Genomic DNA, 20044 nt, shown 5'->3' with positions numbered 1-20044 from the left:
CTGACCTCGTGATCCACCCGTCTCGGCCTCCCAAAGTGCTGGGATTACAGGCTTGAGCCACCGCGCCCGGCCTGGTATCTTTTCTTTATCTGGTGGGGGTGGCTTGCTGGAAGGAGAAACTGAGATGCTCCTTGAGGTAATCGGGATGTTCCCTGACTGTAGAACACCTCCCTTGTGTTAGAATATCCCGTTTCTTGACACCTCATTCTTCTGTTGGTTTCCTACTGTCAGGTACATGTTATAAGGTCTAATAGGTTAGCTTTTTGAGGCAAGATTTAAATACATATGCACGTTTACTTTTTAGAAGTTTAACTCATAGGTTACATAACAGTTCTCTAGGGTTCAGTTTCTTATCTATAAAAATAGGTTGAGTCCTACCTCTCCAGGTAATTGTGAGGATTAAATGAAATACCAATAAAGTAGAAGTGCTTAACTGGATTTACCATGTATTTATTGGTACTTAGTAAATGTTTTTAAGAAATTGTAAGGCAAGAAAAATTGTAATGGCCCCAAGGGGCAAAGGACCTATTATATCCAAAACAAAGAGAAGCTCCTATCTAGAGTCATTTTCTTCTTTCTCTCTAGGGACAAGTATCTTTGTTTCTAGCAGGCTCTTCATTGCCTGAAACTGTGCATATATGGGAAGCAGGCACCAGCTTAGTTCATCTGTCACACATTTAGAGAAAGGTTTGCAAAGTCTTTTCTGATTCCCTCTGTTGTCTCTTCTTCTACCTTCTCCCCTCTACTTAAAAAAAAAAAAAAAAAAAAAGGTGTTTTAACGAAGAATTGTATAACCAGTTTAACCTCCAGGCCTCTCACTCATGTATGTATTAGTTGCAAAGTCAAGTAGCTACTTCAGCACCAGTTCTGTTTGGGGAAGAGCAAGTGAACAAAGATGCACTGTCTTTGTTTCCCAGCATTCTGGGTATGAATAATTTAGAAAAGTACTTGCATTGTGAGAAGCGGCCCAGTGTGTATAAATAGCACTGAAGTTTGCTTATGCTTTATTCTACTTTTTCCCAAAAGAAAAATTGGGGAAGCATTGTAATAACTTTGGTTATATTTGTATAAGAAAAAGAGCCAGGAAACAGAGCATTTATCCTGAATGGTGCTTCACTTTTGACAGGTTACTTGTGTTTTCATTTTAATCTTTGCTTGCTACCCAAAGAAATACTCCCTAAGGATCTCCTCCTGCTTGGTGCTTTCTGCTTCAATTTGACAAACAAGCAATTTGTATTGGTCTCTGCTCTGCTCCATAATTTTTGCAGAAGTTCACTGCTTTGTGATCAAACCTGTACATAAAGGAATCCTACGGAGGCACAGCGAAGTGTGATTACGTAGTTATGGACACACAGGCCTCATGATTCTTCAGCGGCAGACCATCTCCGCTCCCCATGGTTGTCTGCTTCATGGGGAGAAACCAACCAAGACTCCACATTTACTTTTTTGAATGACCCAAGAGAGACACTAATTGTATTCTCTTACCCACAGAAGTATTTTATTTTAAGTAGATACTGAGATTTTTTTCCCTCTCACTTTCTGACATTCCATTCATCTTTTCTCTTTAGGGGAGAAAAATATTTTGAGAGAGAGAAAAAACTACCATTGGAGTTCTTTTGTTCCCCTCTGACTTTTTGAGGCAGGTCCTGAGCTTGCAATGCTGCTTAAAACTTTCCACTTGAGGTCACAAAAGCCCCTGTGGTTAGTACCCGTTCCTTCTATGCATGAAACCTCTGTGGGAAGTGCTGAGAAGTCTGCTGGGGTAACAGCTCCCTGGGGTTACCTAGTTCATGCTTCATAGAGGCAGCGTAGCCACTTCAGAGGAAAACGGCTTTAAAAGAGCATCCTCGGGTTGTGCTGGCTTATGTGGTATATGCTTCTCCTTGGTGAAAATTCCTACTTAATACAGTTGTGGAAGAGGAAGTGATTGGAGGGTAGTAGGGAGCGTGAGTCGAGGCTGATGGAAAGCCAAAAAGTGGAAATCTGGTTCAGTGTTGGAAATCTGGTGCTGAAAATGGCGAGATGCCTGAGGGAAGGGGGTAAACATAGGAGTGTGTGAGGTTGAGGGAGGGGTTGGAGAAGGAATACTTTCTCTGTTTTCATCCTGAAAGAATCACAACTAATCATTTTAGCAAAGTGGCTTTAAATTACTGTAAGCATTTTAATCTTTTTAAAAAATTAATAAACTATTTTTAGAACAGTTTTACGTTCCTAGCAAAATTGAGCAGGAAGTAGAGAGAGTTCCCATATAGCCCCCTTCCCCCACATATAACCTCCGTGACTATTGATATCCAGCGTCACGGTGGTACATTTGTTACAGTCAGCCTACACTAACACATCATTAATCATCTGCAAAGACCATTGTTTACATTGGGATTCACTCTTGGTATTGTACGTTCTGTGGGTTTGAACAAATGTATAAATGACATGTATCCATCATTGTAGCATCACACAGAGCAGTTTCACTGCCCTAAAAATCCTGTGTTCCACCTGTTTATCCCTCCTTTCCCCTAATCCCCCAACTACTGATCCTTTGACTGTCTCCATAGTTTTGCTTTTCCAGCATGTGTATGGTTGGACTCATATATCACAGATCCTTTTCAGATTGACTTCTCTCACTTAGCAATGTGCATCTAAGTTTCCACTGTGCTTTTTCATAGCTTGATAGCTTATTTCTTTTTTAACACTGAATAATATTCGATTGTATGAATGTACCACAATTTATCCATTTACCTATTGAAGGACATCTTGGTTGCTTCTAAGCAGTTTTATTGTCAATGATGAATAAAACTGCTGTAAACCCCCATGTGCAAATTAGCCAGGCGTGGTGGCGTGTGCCTATAACCCCAGCTACTTGGGAGGCTGAGGCAGGAGAATCGCTTGAACCCAGGAGGCCGAGGTTGCAGTGAGCCAAGATCGCACCACTGCACTCTAGCCTGGGTGACAGAGGGAGACTCTGTCTCAAAAAAAAAAAAAAAAGAAAGAAAGAAAAGTGCAGGTTTTTATATGGACATAAGTTTTTAAGTTCATTTGGATAAGTGACAAGGTATGTGATTGCTGAATGGTTATGGTAAGAGTATGTTTGGGTTTTGTAAGAAACTGCCAACCTATCTTACAAAGTGGCGGTACCAGTTTGAATTCCCACTAGGAGTTCCTATTGCTCCACATCCTTGCTAGCATGTGGTGTTGTCACTGTTTGGGGTTTTGACCATTCCAATAGGTGTGTATTGTTTCTTGTTTTAATTTGTATTTCCCCAGTGACATCTAATGTTGAACATCTTTTCATATGCTTCCCTGGCATCTCTTTCATGGTTTTTCTTTCTTTTTGTTTTTTTTGTTTGTTTCTTTTTTTTGAGACAGAGCCTGACTCTGTCACCTAGGCTAGAGTGCAGAGTGCGATCTCAGCTCACTGCAACTTCTGCCTTCCAGGTTCAAGTGATTCTCGTGCCTCAGCCTCCCGAATAGCTGGGATTACAGGCCTTCACCACCACACCGAGCTAATTTTTGTATATTTAGTAGAGACAGGGTTTCACCATGTTGGCCAGGCTGTTCTTGAACTCCTAGCCCCAAGTGATCTGCCTGCCTTGGCTTCCCAAAGTGCTGAGATTACAGGTGTGAGCCACTGTGCCCAGCCCCATCTCTTTTTTGATGAGATGTCTGTTCAGGTCTTTTGTCCATTTTTAAAATCAATGTTAGTTTTCATACTGGTGAGTTTTAAAAATTCTTTGTATAATACATTCTGGACAACAGTCCTTTATCAGATGAATCTTTTGCAAATATTCTACCCCAGTCTGTGGCTTGTCTTCTCATTCCTTTGACAGTGACTTCTACAGAGCGTAAGTTTTTAGTTTTAATGACATCCCGATTTCAATTATTTATTTCATGGATATATAGTGCCTTTGGTGTTGTAGCTAAAAAGTCATTGCCATATCCAAGGTCATCTAGGTTTTCTCCTGTGTTTTCTTCCAGGAGTTTGATAGTTTTGCATTTTACATTTAGGTCTGTGGATACATTTTGAGTGAATTTTTGTTAAGGTGTAAAGTCTGCGTCCAGCTTCATTTTTTTGGCATGGATGTCCAGTTGTTTTAGCACCATTTGTTAAAAAGACTCTCTTTGCTCTGTTGTATTGCACTTGCTCCTTTGTGAAAGATCAGTTGGCTGTATTTATGTCAGTCTATTTCCGGACTGTCTGTTCCATTGATCTGTTTGTCTATTTTCCTAATACTACATTGTCTTGATTGATGTTATGGTAAGTCTTATAGTTGTTCCACATTGTGGGAATATTCTGTGCCAGGTTTTTTTTTAGTCTTTTTTTCTTTTTTCAGATTTCTGTTGACAAATTGTGTGAAGCTCAGAGATCCTTTCCTTCTCTGTGTTTAGCCTACTAATGAGCCCATCAGGGGCATTCTTCATTTGTGTTAGTCTTTTTGATCTCTATTTTTTTTTCATTTTAGAATTTCCGTGTCTCTGCCTACGTTATCCATGTGTTCTTGCATGTTTACTTTTTCCATTAAAGCCTGTAGCATATTAACCACAGTTTTAAAAAATTCCTCTTCTGATAATTCCAGCATTCCTGCTGTATCTGACTCTGGTTCCGATGCGTTTTCAGTTTCTTCGGACTGTTGCTTTTTCCTTTTAGTGTGCCTTATAACTTTTTGTTGAAAAGTGGACTCGATATACTGGGTAAAAGGAACTGTGGTAAATAGACTTTTACCATAGATGGGGTGGTGAGGTCGGGGGTTGGCAATTTCTAGTCCTATGATTAGGTCTTAGCTTCTGGTGAGCCTGTGCCCCTGGCCTGTGAACCTCACCAGTGCTTCCCAGTTTTTCTACTGTTAGGTGTAACTGGATGGCTAGAGAAGACTGGAGTTGGGTATTTTCCTTCCCCCAGGTTAGATTCTGGTTAGTTTCTTTTGAGGGCAGACTTTTGTTTAGAGCAGAGTGCTCTGGAGTATTTCTTAATGGTTCTTTTTTCCCTCCGCCTGCTGGAAGCATGAGAGGATTTTTCCCAATATTTGCTGAGAACCTGGTCAAGCTCCTGGAGGTAAAACCCACAGAAGTGTGGGGATCCCCTTTGCCTGGGTCCCCTTGGAGTGTTTTTGTTTTTTTTTTTTTTTCATCTCAGACTTGTCCACACTGAGCCTTCAGTGACTCATCAATTAAAGTTAAGCTTTTCCTACCAGGATGCTGGTTCCTGTGGAGTTTGTTGCTTCGTGGGTTTCTGCTCTGATAAGCTGTGATTCTCTGTATGCACCTGTAGGTTTCTGCAGTTTTAGGGGCAGCAGTTTACCATGTGACCTCACTTCTCTGATGGATCTAAGAAGAGTTGTTGCTTTTTCAGTTTGTTCAGATTTTTACTTGTTACGACAGAATGATGACTTCTAAGCTTCTTACGTACTTGGCTGGAAATTTAAAATTTAACATTTTTTATCAGATGAGAGAATGCCAGCTATAAAAGTTTTCTTGACCATTGAAGTAATAGTTTAACAGGTCAAAATGTGACCTGCAGTAAGCCAACTCTGCCTCCCCTAGACCTTTGGAACAGTCCTACCTGAGAACAGGGAGTGATGGACCTGGGGTCTTGGTCCTACTCACAGAGTTAACTAAATGAGTTTCTAGTATGTCTGAGGTAAACCAACATGATCACGACTTAGAAGGTACTTGCTTTACTTATAATTTGGTGGCAGTTCTCTTGTCCAGTTCTAAGACTTTGATATCCATAATATTTAAAATAATTTTAAGTACATGTTTTGCCTTGTGGAGAGTTTAGCAGTTTATTTTCATAGACTGAGATCTTTTTACAATGTGATTATCAATAGCTATAGTGTGCTAAAATCAGTGGGCTTTCAAAGACACTTTAGTGAATCAATATGTCTTTATATTTCTATTTAAATGGAACTCTTATTCCTAGTGGTTGAACTGCGTTTTCATGAATTCTGTGAATTCTGTTATCAGTCGGACCCTTTGTGGAAGATGCCAAAACTCATCAGTGGAAAGACTGCTCATTTTTTCTATGTGTCTCCAAATTAAGGAAGCATCCTGATGTTGACAGCATCCTCTATGCCCTAGGTTTGGGCACTGCACAGTGTGTGTATGACAGGGTTTGTGTTGTTTAATTCTCACAACAACCCTGCGGGGCAGCTGTTGTAGCGTTGGGACCACAGGATTGTGAGCTACAGCAGGGCTCCCCCAGGGCCTGTCTGGGCCCTTCTGTCTCACAGGGCCTCCCTGCTCTCAGCCATTTGGATGGACTCTAGCCACTTTGTTTCCTGTGCCTGCTGTTCCAAATTGTTGGTAGGGCAGAAAGTTTCAGAAAAAACATTCCACTTTCATTTACAGAGGAACTGTATAAGGTATTTTAACCCAGTTACTAGTTAAGTAATCTTACTTGACTAGGTGTGGTGTGAAATTAATCATGCTGTCTCACTGGAGCTTGCTTTTTCAGCTGTTTATTTCCTGAAGTGACCAGCAGTAGCTTTCATCTCCTTTCCCTCCTCCCGTTGTGCTCATTGAGAAAAGAATGTGATTATTGTTTAATTAAATGACTTGACTTTTATGGGATATTAAAGCAGGCAGGCTTTGATCTGTAACACCAGTGCCAACACCTTTTTTGAGGAAAGCTAAGATCCGCAGATTGTAATTAAAGACTTGAGACACAAAGCATGTAATTATTACGAGACATTTTCAGGGGACTGGCAGAATTGTGACTGCATGCGAAGTGCAGGCCAAGAACAGAACAGTGTTAGAGTATCAGGCACCTAGGCAGGTGTAAGATCATGGCCCCGTCATTTGCACGTTCTGCCCCTTTTCTGCTTCAAAGGGTGCCATAAATTCCACGTAACTGTTTCTTGGGGAACGTGGAGTCCCTGTGAGCTAATCCCCATGTCCTGCCTTCCAGATCGGCGCCAGTGGTGTGCCATAGCCATCCTCTTTGCAGTCCTGTTGGTTGTGCTGATCCTCTTCTTAGTGCTGTGACGGCGGGGCCTCTGGGTGCGAGTTCCTCCTGCATATGAACCGAGGGGAGGAGGAGAAGCTAAGCACGTGTGACATTGCCGTCTACTCACATTCCTATCCTGGAAACATACTGCTGCACTGACTTTTCTCCATGTGACCCCACAATTGACACGGCTTCTCCATCCCAGCGCTGGAAGGGCCAGTGGGAAGAGGAAATAGATGTCTGCACTCCTGGCTGCAGCTGGACAACAGAAGCCCCATGCCACCTGTCCAGTTCTGAGGAGAACTAGCTGCTGCCTTGCTTTCCGGGACCTCGTTCGCTGAGGAGGGACTCACAGACTTCACTGGTGTTTTGCTGTTGCTCATTCCATGCATCTTTGGCAGCTCTTTTCTTCTGCTCAGACCCTTCCCTGTGCTCAGACAGTGCGCCGCTGTCCCATCAAAAGAAACCTGTCAGGAATGAAAGCTTCTGGGTATGTTTCGTTTCCCATTGCTGTAGCATTTCTTAGCCCCTGAGAGCTGATGATTATTGAGGACAGAAGGCTCAGAAAGAGTTTGTGACAGAAAATGCAGTGTTTCATTTTTCAGGGATAAATGCTAAGATAAAATTGCTTTTCCAGGTCATTTTTTTTTTGTGGTAAGAATAACTAATGGAGAATAATGAAACACCCTGGGGCTTGGGGATGCTAACAACTTGTGGCTTTAACTGACAGGAGCAATTAAAAAGAGCAAGAGGGCTCTGCGTTGGCATAGCTTAGGGAAGGGTTGATGATGTCGCCAGAGGTCAGCTCTTGATCCTTGCCGACTTGATGTTGCTGTACCAGGGCTTCCTCCCCAGAGGTGCAGCTTGCGTTTTGAGGGTAATTCCTACATATGTTGTTGCTAAATAGCTCAGTAACACACTTGAATAGATTTGGATACCGGATTGTCCTTATTACAGTTCTTTTACTCCTAGGGCACTCTACATTGGGGGTGGGGGTTGGGAGTGGTTAGTACAGTTATTACATTTATTCAGAAACGTAATGACATAAAAGATTAGCTCTGGGCCAGACTTCTCTTACCCTGTGGGTAATGGCAAGGATGTGTAGGTGAACTTGGTTCTTTTTTTCCCCCTAAGATGACAGCTTGATTTTATCATCTGCAGTCAAATAACTGAGCCAATCCAAATTTAAATGATAGATGCTTTAATTGAGTTTAAGTAGCTGAAACTGCTGAGACACTAAACTTTAAGCTTCTGATGACTTTTTAAATGCCTCAAATGTGCACATGTATATAGGATATTTTTATAACTTCCCTGATGAATTATCTGATATTAAAGTAGTATTTGGACCCAGAGCCAGAACTCGGTGGTGGAGGCTGCTGGTCTCTTCTCACCACCTTCTTTTGCACTTGGAAAGAACAGCAACATCTGGATAGAGTTCTAGCTTTGACTTCTCATTTCCTCGTCTTTTTGGGTGCATTCCTCAGCACATTTTTTTTTTTAACCTTTTTGTTTTGTTTGTATTTCATGTGGTTTTGTTTGGGGGTTTTGGTTTTTTCACCCTTTTTTTGTGATTTGCAATGATGTGCTTGCCCAGCTAACTTTTGAATTGCACTTTTTAATAAATATTCGTAACAATTTTTGAAGAAGGATATTTTATCTCATTTGAGATCATGGTAGGTTAAGAAAATATGCCTGTTGATGAAAGCTTAAAAGCAAATTTGTGAAACTAAAAGGGTGATTGACATCCATGTTTACACTCCGCTCTAATGTTTGATATATAAATAAGTTATTTTCAAATTAGGAAAAAAAAGTGAGTATTACAAAGGGCTTCAGATGTGTAGAGTACTAGGTTATTTATGTTTTACAAAGTTTGAATCGTCTATAAACTAAGAAAGGGGATGATCTTTAGATTTGCATTAAAATACAGAAATCTTTTAAAGTGAATGTGGACCTTGTCTAAGTACTGTAATCCACACAACACATTATAAGAAGTAAACCAGCATCTTAAAGAATTATAAAATTACCTTATTTAAAAGCCATGCTATTGTTCTGCTATTACCAGATTTATTGTGCCACACAAAAGGATCATGTGTGTCAGCAGGGGCCGTTTGGAGCAAACCTAGTCATTAATGAGTAAGATACTCCTGTTAGTTCAGGCACCAAGTTTTATGACCCAGAGGCTTAATGATGTTTGGATATATTTCAGATAGACGTGCTTACGTCACTGATTTAAAGTATTTTCTAAATAGTGGCCATTGTAGACCTGACTCAGGCTGAAGCTAAATAGATAACAATGTAGAAAGCTAACTGAAAATACGGGGCATTCTCCCCGTAGGGCCACCATGCCCTTCTGCCCCTGGCTGACTTGATCCTGGGTCTGATCCTGTTGCACCCTGACTGGGCAGCCCCTGCAGAACCAGTGTTAATTTGAAGGGCCTCCACTCAGGCTCCAAATGTGGCAGCCAAAGAGAACAAGCCGGGGAACCTACATTTATTTTTAAGGACAAATATTTCCTCCTCAGTGATGCTAATGTTCAGGGCTTTAGAGGGAACCCAGGTGATCTCTTCACCCTGTGTCCTAGAATGGGAGAGTAAGTAGACAGCGGTGATAACCCCACACTACTTATAAGCGCATCCTTAGAGCACTTGGGGCTTTCTTTCCCCTTTCGCCTTCTGTACCTAGTACCATATTCCAGTTTTAAAGAACTGGCAGAATGTGATGGATAACAGAGAAAGAGCTCAATTTATGTTTATTGGAAGAACATTTTACTTAAATGATTTGAGGGGTGGGAGGGAACGAACTATTGAGTTTGCCAGAGTGAAAATCCATCTGAAAAACTAAACTACCTTTAGTTTTTAGTCCTAATTTTTGGTGTTGTCTCTGTGGACGGTGAAGAATCACAATGCTCTGTGTGCCCTGGACTGTGTGGCAAATGCAGGTTGCAGCGTGTGTGTTACATGAGGATCTTCCACAATTTCAGAATGCACGCCAGAGCTGTAGGGGAAACTTGGTAACTTGCCCATTATTCTCTGCTTTTAGCCAGAGTTAAACAGACTGATGGGTCTGGTAGCCAACAACTTGGCAACTTCCCCTCCTTCTCACCTCGTGAGATTAAGGGCTGTGAAAAGAAATCTAGTCTAACTCCAACAGAAATCTGTCTCTGTTAAGTGTTTTACCTTCTGTAAGTAGAGATGGTAGAGCCAAGATTTTTCTTTTGGTAATTTCCCTGTCTATAAAGTGAGACCAGAGGGATATCTGTTCCCTGTTACCTTTTTGGAGAATTCATAACATTTGAAGATCAAAAAATTGAATGATAAATATGAATGGCTTTTCAATTCTGTGGGCTTTGTACCGTTTGGCTTCAGCTTGTACTGCAAGATGAATTTGTAAACAAAATTGGATTGTCTGGAAAGCTAAAGTTCTAAAATATGGAATGTACTGCCTCTAATTTTTCTTTGTCTTCCTCTCATTGGCATTTTTTTCTTTCCCAGGTTTCTTAAGAATAATGTTTTTTAAAGGAGGCTTTTTGCCCATCAAGAATAAAAAGAAATAAAACCAAAGGGTTACCAGACTTAAGCCCCCACAGTCACTGTGCGCCATCCCTGAGCAAAGTCCGCCTCTGAGGACAGTGCCCCTGCCCCAGTGACAGGCCTTGCTCCTCCCAGGGCCTTTGCTTCTGGTTAAGGGGACGTTTCATTACTGGCTGGCCTGAATAGGGGGTGGTCTGTCTTTCTTTCTCTCCTTTTTTTTTTTTTTTGATTAAAAAAATAAAACCAAACCAGAATTTATTGAAAGCAGGTAACTTCCAGTAACTCAGCTTAGAGATACTGTTACTCAGGACAACAGTATGTACAGAAGTCTCCGGAAGAGGAAAACGAAACAACCTGAAAACAATTCGACTTGAAAAGGATTGAATCACTAGAATGATCATATTGCAGAATAACACAAAATGCAACGAAGAGCCACCCAAGCCTGAGGGTAAGAACTCTGCTTCCCAGATTCTTGGATCACAGCCTATGACTTTTTGGGGCACAGAGGCTGGCTTCAGCATGAGGATGTCACCACTAACTGCATGTAACGTATCCATGCATTGGGCAGACGCTAAACACACAGAATGAGGCCACCAGACAGGGTACACATGAACCCATGAGATCGGTGCTCTCTGCAGAGTCTGTAGACCTGGCAGGGGACCATGGATAGCTTAGAGGTACTTGCTCTGCAGCTGGTCACATAAGACCGTAGACTGGTCTAAGCCCTACAGTTCCCTTATCCAATTGCCCACTAACCAGTGAGAGAGAGGAGCAAGACTTGGAAGCTGCTTCCAAACCAATTTTTGGTCTACAGTAAACAAGGATAAACATAAAACACCATTCCACAGGCCACCTTCAAAGGAACTAGTGGGCAAAGAAGGTGAGAGATCCCAAAGCCCCGTTTAGTAACCCCCACTGAAGGAGGGGGATGGGTGTGAGTGGTGAGATATCCTGTTCTGCTGCTGTGGGCACCCCTGTGACCTGTCCTGCTGTACCATCCGGGCCTTGATTCGTACGGTTCCCCCTACTTCCTAGATGTGCACTCTCATGGCCCAGAGCTCTCACCTTTCTGAGCCTGATCCTCCTGGACTCCTGCATACACAGAGTGGAAATGCCAGATCCTGAGGGTTCTCTGAGGAGGGTGAGGTGGCAGTGTTTTTGAGAACATGGGGTCCTTCCATGCCATGTCAGTTGCAGGTGGGGCAGGCCAGAGGATGCTGAGTTACAGGAGGCAGAGAGCAGTCAGTCAAAGAGCAGGGAGGAGAATACAGCTGGGAAAATGACGAGAAGTTTCCATTGCATGGACTCAGCAGGGGATTTCTGGGGTCAGCTCGGTTATGAGGCATAAACAGCAAAGCTTTAAAACTGATGTGAGAACAGTGTGTCTCCCCTTTTCCAAATTCCCCAGAGGAACCTACTCCCTGCTCTAGAACTTCACATCAAAGAAACAATGCACCTGATGGGAAGAAGTCTTTTCAGGACCCCAGAAGTGCCCATTGGTGGCCCATCAGAACAAGTCTGGCTGCTTCTCGTTTTTGGGTCTGCAGATTTGGGCAAGATGGCTAGAGGGCTGGAGGTTTCCCAAGGCCTCTAGATGCCGTTGTGCAAAATCAATCCTCCACACATCACTGGCCAGTAGTAGTATGCTCGCTCCACCACCCACTGGCAGTGAGGAAGATCTTTTTGCTGTCAGAGAGGGCTGCCATTCACTAACATGCTGTAAGTCCGTTCCCTGGCTGCTGGAGTGCACAGGCGAGGGGGTCTTGAAGACCCTCGTGTCAAACTTGAGTGTCAGGCCTGCAGTTGGTTTCACCATAGATAACCCTTGTTGCCCTGCAGCTGGGGTAACTGTTATTGTGTGTCTTGACCTTTTGCTCTTCCTCTTCCTTGTCTGAACTGAGTTCCCTTCTTGGGTAAAGGACGACCTTTATGTTTATTTTCTTCTTCCACTATCCTGTCACTCACGTGCACGGGAGTCCCACCTTATCTGTGGTTTCACTTTCTGAGTTTTCAGTTATCGGAATGGGTTGCACCAGAAAGCACGAGCCTATACAAAGACATCAGCAAGGGAGTCCTTATATATATAAGGGAAGAAACAGTTTATCATCTAGTCAGTACAATCTGCGGTTTCAAGCATCCACTGTGGGTCTTGGAATGTATCCCTGCAAAAAGGCACTGGGGCAGGGGGCACTTCTGTGTACTTCAAAACATGTACACGATGAAAACATACAGTGTTATCTGTCAATCTGAAAACAAAATCGCCATGACTTCTGGGCACTGTAGTCCTACCTGTGGACTGGCTGCCTGACTGTGGAGCGTCCTCGTATTGGACATTAAGGGACTGTCCTAAGATGGCGACTTCTCATTTGGTAGCCTGTGGCAGCTGAGTTTGAATTTGGTGGCGGCCGTCGCGTGTTAGGGTAGCCATAGAGCTGCTCCCTCTCAGCCACAGCAGCAAGCACAGTTTCACTTGACCCATTTTACACCTGTTGTCTCCACCCAAGCACCATGGCTCCAGCTAGGAAGGGCGGCTGTTGGGTGGCCAAGACCAACTCGTTACAGAGCCAGAAGCTGACCTCCTTTCTTAAGGATTTCAACCGTGAAGTGCAAATACTATGGAAGCCAATTCAGTCAGGCAGAACCTCTCCCAGAAGATTGATAAGCTGCATGACCAGGCCACTCAGCGGCTTCCTGAGGCACAGTGTGACATGAACTGGTAATGCACAGACTGTGCATTCGTAGCTGTTTCGTGAGTAATATGCACAGTGCGTGTCTTGGGTATTTTAAAGTACATGAGAGGGTTGTTTCAGCAGCTGATGGGTTGCCAAATGTTTGACTTTTTATTATTCCAGCCCTTCAGATTTCCCCAGAATTGTCACCTTCTAGAGCGTGTGTCTTCCCAGTGCATTCCGGAAATTCTCTATACCACTGCCGTGTTGCTCAGAAAACAACAGAGCTTTCAGTCAGTTCAGGTAACCTTAGAATCTGCGCTGATGCCTCAGAAAGGAAGAAAGGCCAGGACGGCTTTGGCTTGGGTGGCAGTCTTAGTTCTCCCTTGGTTTCACTTCCTTTTCCATTTTGGTGGCTTCCCATTTCATCCCATAGCCTCCTCTCAGAGGCTGTCCCACCCCTCCTCCCCCCAGCTCCATTCTTCCTACTCTCTGGCCCATTTGTGTCCTCAGAGGTCTGGCTGCTGCCACTGCACCTGCCTCAGACCCAGTGTCACCTCACCAGGGCTTCAGCCAGCCTGGCCTTCCAGCTGCCACCCAGCAGCTCAGCTCAGCAGAACCTTCTGGCCCAGACCTTCACTCCCAACTCCCACCCAGGGGCAAATGCAGAAGCCTCTGCTGGTACAGCCAACACGAAGTGGGGGAAAGTGGAAGAGGAAAAGCAGCAGCTTCCTGTGCTTCCCAGCTCAGAGCATTGGTAAGAGTGGGTGGAATTTGGCATTCTGCTTCTACCATTTTGAATGAATTGGCCTATTCTTTATACCGTCACCCCTCCCTTCCAAATCATTCATTCTGGTGTGCAGCCCATTTCTGTCTGTTTTCTAATGATATGACCAGAGCTGCCATGTAAGCTTGTGCCCTGCACAAGGATAGATACCCCACTGGGGAACAAATGGGACCAAAATCCACTCTGTGTTCTGCTGGCCAAGCCAGGTGACCTGGCCTGGGCTGCGTCCTCCCAGAAGAAGGGTTCATTTTCCCAGTTTGCACACATGTGCTATTTGTGGGTTAGCTGAGGCCCTGCTCATGTCTTCGGTTGGTTCACAAACCAGAAACAGAACAAATGGCCAGAAATTAGTGTTGTAATCAAACTAGATTTACAACCAAGGCACGCTGAGTGGCATTATGGGTTTTATCCTATTGCATGGCAAGGCGTTCATGCATGGGCTGTGCTCAGTGTCCTTTTTACTCAGCCACGCCAACCATGGGGAAGCAGGAGGGGAGCTTGTTGGAGAAGGCGGCCTCAGTGAGAGCCTTGGTGCATTCCCCTGAAGCCACAATTTGGGACTTCTCCCTCAGCAGGGGTCCCCACAGTCTGAGTGTTTTTCAGAAATCTTGGGTCCTAGGGACCCCAATCTTTATTTTTTTTTTTTTTTTTTTTTTGAGGTAGAGTCTCACTCTGTCGCCCAGGCCAAAGTGCAATGGTGTAATCTCAGCTCACTGCAACCTCTGACTCCCAGGCTCAAGTAATACTCATGCTTCAGCCTCCTGCCTAGTAGCTGGGACTACAAGTCCGCACCACCAAGCCAGGCTAATTTTTGTATTTTTAGTAGAGATGAGGTTTTACCTTGTTGGCCAGGTTGGTCTCAAACTCCTGACCTCAAGTGATCCACCCACCTCAGCCTCCCCAAGTGCTGGGATTACAGGTATGAGCCACTTATGCCCAGCTGGTGGGACTCCAAATCTTCTGTCCAGACCCCGGGGTCTGAACTCATATTTAACTACTGAAAGGCATCAGCATTTGCCCTCTGGTTGAACTTGACCTTCTTACTGAGAACCAGCCAGGCAGGCATCAGATGCCTCAGGCTCCAGAGGAGAAGCTGGTGGGCAAATAGATCAGGAGCAACTGCTTTCACCATCAGTGATGAAAGTTGAAGGGCCAAGAACACTTCCTTGTCCTGTGGTGCAGGGGTTGGGATGGAGGGGCGAGTCTTATAAATGGAAGAGAACTAAGTGTTGGGATTTAAAGGAAGGACATTTGCCGCCTGCCCCCAAATGCCCCCAAACCCTCCAAAATTCCACAGATTCCCTTGGCTTAACTCCTCTCACAGAGGTAAGCTAAGGTAGTCAGTCTCACTGTAGCTGCGGTGAATTCGTTTAATGATCTTGGTTTCCTAACTGCTAGATAATCCAGTGGAGCCAGAAAGTTTTGGTGGATTGAGGGAACCTACAGAGGTTGGGTAGAGATGTATTAGGAGTTGAATTGTTTCCCCCCGCAAAAATTCATGAAGTTGTAACCCCCAGGACCTCAGAATGTGGCCTTCTCTGGAAATAGGATTGATGTAATTTGGGAAGGTGAGGTCATCCTGCAGTAGTAGGGTGGGCCCCTAATCCAGTATGACTGATGGCCTCATGAAAAGGGAACAGAGCCCTACAGTTTACACAGTGCTTTTATGTACATTTTTCTTATCCATTTCTGTAGGGTAGGCTTTATCATACCTGTTGATTTCACTCAAGTTTATTGCTTTTTTGGCCTACCATCTGTTAGCCTCACTTTTTCTAACTGCAGGAACCCCTTCTGCCAAACACAGCGTATTTTGGAAAATGACCCTACCCCATTCCAACATGTGCTTGTGTTGAGCGGCACCAATCTTAATCCTCCTGCCCAGCCCTAGCCTAAAACAGTGTGTGTGCTGGTCGGGCTCTCCCTGTGAGTCCCCAGCTAATCTCATCTCTGCCCTTCCGTGCCCCAGGAGGCTGTACGCATCAGACTGCACTTCCAGAGCCCCCGGCCTCTAGTTGGGTTCGGCCATTGCAATGAGCATCCTCAAAAAAGACCAGAGAGCTGGAGGAGAGAGAGTTTGGGGCTTCATTCCCCAACCCACCTCACTACGGTCCCACCGGGGGCCACGGTCACAGCTCTCACAAGGAGCATCCTCTGCCTGGGGAGCAGCTCTTGCTGAACTATGATAACAGTATTCTCTTTTACCCTTCACCTCTGGTGGAGGTAATGCTTCCCTCTGTGACACGTCTCTGGACACTTCACCATCCCATACTGGTTTCCTCAGTCCTGATTATCCCCCTACAGATGCTGTCTTTGTTGAATTCATTTAAACCATATTGAGAGTACCATTTAGTTCTTGCCAGGGCTGTTAGCTATGGCTTGTCTTAGAGGCTTATCCTGATGGTCTTGGTGATTAGGCCCAGAGGTGCCACATGATCTAACGCACGTCAGAGTCCTCCTGTGACTTCCTTTTCCTTTTAGTAACCAGAGCCAGGAGAGAGACGCCCATTCTTATAGAGTGGTGATATGTGGAGGATACGAGCTTTGTGCTGGCAGCCACGTCCCTACCTCATGGATAAAATCATTCACATCTTGGTTTTGATCTCTCAGGTCCCCACACTGCCCTGATTCCCACCTTTAAAATAGCATCCCACTTTGTGCTTGAGCCGGTTTACATAGGTTTCTGTTACCTGCAACCATTAAGAGATAGTTTTTCAGCTAGGGAATGGGAGAGTCAAAGCTCAGACTCTAGTCATCTGCCTCCAAAGCCTGTACTTTTAGCAGATGCTCCATATTCATAACTGTGGCCAGATACCTCCCCTGCTATTGGCCACAACTGAGAAAACCCCTCCTACTCCTGTGAGGAAAGGCACCTGTGTCTAGGTATTTCCTGTAGCATGATGCAGGGGTAATTCATTTTGAATAATAAGATCATACACGAAAAGTTCTGTATTAACTAAAAGTTGACCAATTGAATCGTATCTTTAAGGTATAAGAAGAGGTCTTTGCTGGAAGGAATCTTGTCATTAAGCCGTTAGTAAAGCAGACACCCTCTGTTTGTCCTGGTAAATCCAGATTTTCAGTCCTACTGGTGGTGTGTGAGCTCTTTGTTAACTAAACAATTTGTAAGAATTGCTCCACCTCCCAAAGAATTTCCCAGCTTATCATTGACGCAAGAATTTGCCTCAATGGATCCCCAAAAACAAGGTGCCCTTGGAGGTACTCTGTCAAGAAAAGGGGAACTGTCAAATCTTGTCAAGATGCTACCCAAAAGTAACCAGAGAAAGTTCGTGGGGGGCTCCAGCCATGAGATCACAACAGGCCAACTAAAGAGATGGCTTCAGGATAGGGTGGATGTAACCTAGATCAGAGGAGTTATGTACAGAAACAGTTGTTCAGGCAATGCAGGAACAAGGCCTCCTCTCTTTACCTGTTCTTTGTAGGGTGTCTTCCCCATAGGCTCTCCCTGTGAGCCCCCATCTCATCTCATCTCTGCCCTTCCATGCCCCAGGAGGCTATACGCATCAGACTGCACTTCCAGAGCGCCCGGCCTCTGGTTGGTTTTGGCCACTGTGATGAGCATCCTCAAAAAAGACCAGAGAGCTGGAGGAGAGAGAGGCTGGGGCTGTGGAATCTCTTTAGCCAGGCAATACATTCTTTTTCCAGCTAATTCTTTTGATATTGCAACTCATGCTGATTGGCCTCCCATGCCCGCTTGACGGTGTGAGCCACATTATCTACAGCCAGCCAGGAGAGGCTGTCTTTATTGAAGATCAGGAAATCTGCCCGTCATATGCATACTGCAGAAATCCTGTGGTGCTTCCATCCCCCGGCAGCTCACAGCCAATCATTCTCTGGTAAGTGTGAGACCCTGGAACACACATGCAAGCCCAGGGGAGTCCACACAGGGACAGAGGTGGACTCTCAAGTGCTGGGAGTCGGGGCATGGCTGGAAGCATCCTCTGGTCTACATTACCTCACCCCCCAGGCCTGCTGTGGCATTGCTGAGTCCCCAGGAGGTCCCTCTTGTGGAAGCCCACCTGACAGCAAGGTTGTTTTTTAAATTTTTTTTTGTTGTTGTTCAAATAGCTTTAGGGATACAAGTAGGTTTTGGTTGCATGGATGAATCGTGTAGTGGTGAAGTCTGGGCTTTTAGTGTATCTGTCGCCCGAATCATGTATGTTGTACTCGGTAGGTGATTATTTTCACCCCTCGCCCACCTTCCACCCTTACCCTTCCTGAGTCGCCAGTGTCCATTATACCACTCTGACAACAGGTATTTGTGAAGTACCTACTGCATGCCAAAGGAGTGTGATGTGTGATAATTCCTGCCTTGGGAAGTTATCCTGTAATAGGAATGATTGATTGATAAACTGTCGCTATTTGAGTGCAGTGGAGGAGGGAGAGAGAGGCAGGAGCCAGAAATATCACTGGGAAAGTTAATGTCATTATGCATAAGCAAGCAAGTCACTAGGCCTGGCTACCAGGAAGTGAGACACAGAATGGGCAAATTTAGAATGGGAAAGGAGATGGGGATATTGGGAAGGGGGATGCGGCAGAGGATAAAGGGCTCCTGGGGGAGAGAGGAACAGTCCAGAAGATGCACAGGCAAATGGGAAGCTCTGAACTCCACCAACTGGATTTCCCAGGTTTTGCCAAAAGCCACAGCAGGTGCAAGTCAGCATTGCTCATTGGAGGTCAGCCCAGGGCCCTTTGCGGGGTGGGGGAAGCGTCCATCTCTGCCGCATGCACACCTGAGTGATTGTAGTGCCTCTGCAGGCGCTTCAGTTCCACCTTGAACGTCTGCTGCCAGCCCCTCAGCAGCTGAGTGTACCTCTCCCAGTGATCAGGCGCGAGGTTCTCTGCCATCCGTGGGGCCCACGGCTCCTTCTGCCGAGTGACACTGTCATATGTGGTGATAGGCTGTGAGTCCACATACCCAACTGAAATAAATTCAGGGACCCCATGGCCAGGATCCGAAACGCCCAGAAAATATCTCAGAGAGTGCGTCCCTGGGAAGGAGGCAAAGAAGGAAGACATGTAGGGTCCCAGACTATCCAGATCCTTCAACTGTATTCATTTAGCCCCACACGAGTGCTCCCTACTCAGCTATACCCAGGCCTCCAGGCCCCAGCTGCCATTTCCGCTTACAGAACCACAGAACCCAGGAACCAGGGCCTGGACAAGAACAGAGCTCCAGCCCAGTGACTTGGAGCCTTTCTTGTTCAGGTTTGCAAATGCAGGATGGAATTTTATAGGTAATCTCAACTCATAAGCAAAGTACAGAGCAAGCTTGTCCAACCCATGGCCCAGGATGGCTTCGAATGTGGCCAACACAGAATTTGTAAACGTTCTTAAAGCATGAGGTTTTTTTTGTGATTTTTTTTTTTTTAGCTTATCAGCTATTGTTAGTGTATTTTATGTGTGGCCCATGACAATTCTTCCAATGTGGCCCAGGAAAACCAAAAGATTGGACACCCCTGGTATAGAGTGCTGCTCTGGTTATAGGGGGAATGGGGAAGACACGGGGGGAGCTATCCCTGCGGGAGCCCTCAAAAACTCTGAGGTCTTGAAAACCCTGATAATCCAGCCCTCTTGTTTTACCAGAGAAGTCTGTGGGTGGATAAATGAGGATCCCTACTCCACTTCTGTGTGCCGGTGTGAGCACACACACACAAACACGTGCGCGTATACAGCAGCTCGGTCAGAACGAGATTCCTGTTAGGACTCAGGCCTAAGTGACTATCGGGCAGGTCGTGTCTATAGTGTGGAGATGTTGGACAAAGGGATGATTCATGTTCTGAATGGAACCATGTGAGATTTCTTCACGCTACCCAGAATAGTGTGCAATTTAAAACTTATGAATTGTGTATTTCTGGAATTTTCCATTTAAATTTTTGGAATGCGGTTGACCACTGGTAGCTGAAACCATGGAAAGTCACAGCGAGGATAAGGGGCTACTACTGTTCGTACATTGTGGAATGGTTAGATCTAGCTTCCTAACAACTGTATTACCTCATATCATTCGCATAGAGATGATTTTTTTTTTTTTTTTTTTTTTTTTTTTTTTTTTTTTTTTTTTTTTTGGAGGTTGTTTTTTAAATTTTTTTTTGTTGTTGTTCA

At 44.7% G+C, this 20044-nt stretch overlaps 1 protein-coding gene and 1 pseudogene across 2 annotated transcripts in view; one reads left to right on the top strand and one right to left on the bottom strand.

Moving 5' to 3' along the window:
* STX6 (syntaxin 6) overlaps positions 1-10506 on the top strand; it is a 49930-nt gene extending 39424 nt beyond the window's left edge. For both annotated transcript variants that reach the window (XM_012002623.1, XM_012002624.1), the window contains one exon: positions 6899-10506. In XM_012002623.1, the coding sequence (XP_011858013.1) occupies positions 6899-6975 (77 nt within the window). In that variant the 3' untranslated portion in view covers positions 6976-10506. The remainder of the gene's footprint in view (positions 1-6898) is intronic.
* Positions 10507-11002: 496 nt separating this feature from the next.
* The window catches only part of LOC105555617, an 11246-nt pseudogene continuing 2204 nt past the window's right edge, over positions 11003-20044 (bottom strand).

This window comes from Mandrillus leucophaeus, unplaced genomic scaffold, assembly GCF_000951045.1.
Source record: "Mandrillus leucophaeus isolate KB7577 unplaced genomic scaffold, Mleu.le_1.0 Scaffold691, whole genome shotgun sequence".
Classification (NCBI taxonomy): domain Eukaryota; kingdom Metazoa; phylum Chordata; class Mammalia; order Primates; family Cercopithecidae; genus Mandrillus; species Mandrillus leucophaeus.
Note: the sequence above shows the minus strand (reverse complement) of the source record. Positions and strands in the feature narration are given on the sequence as shown.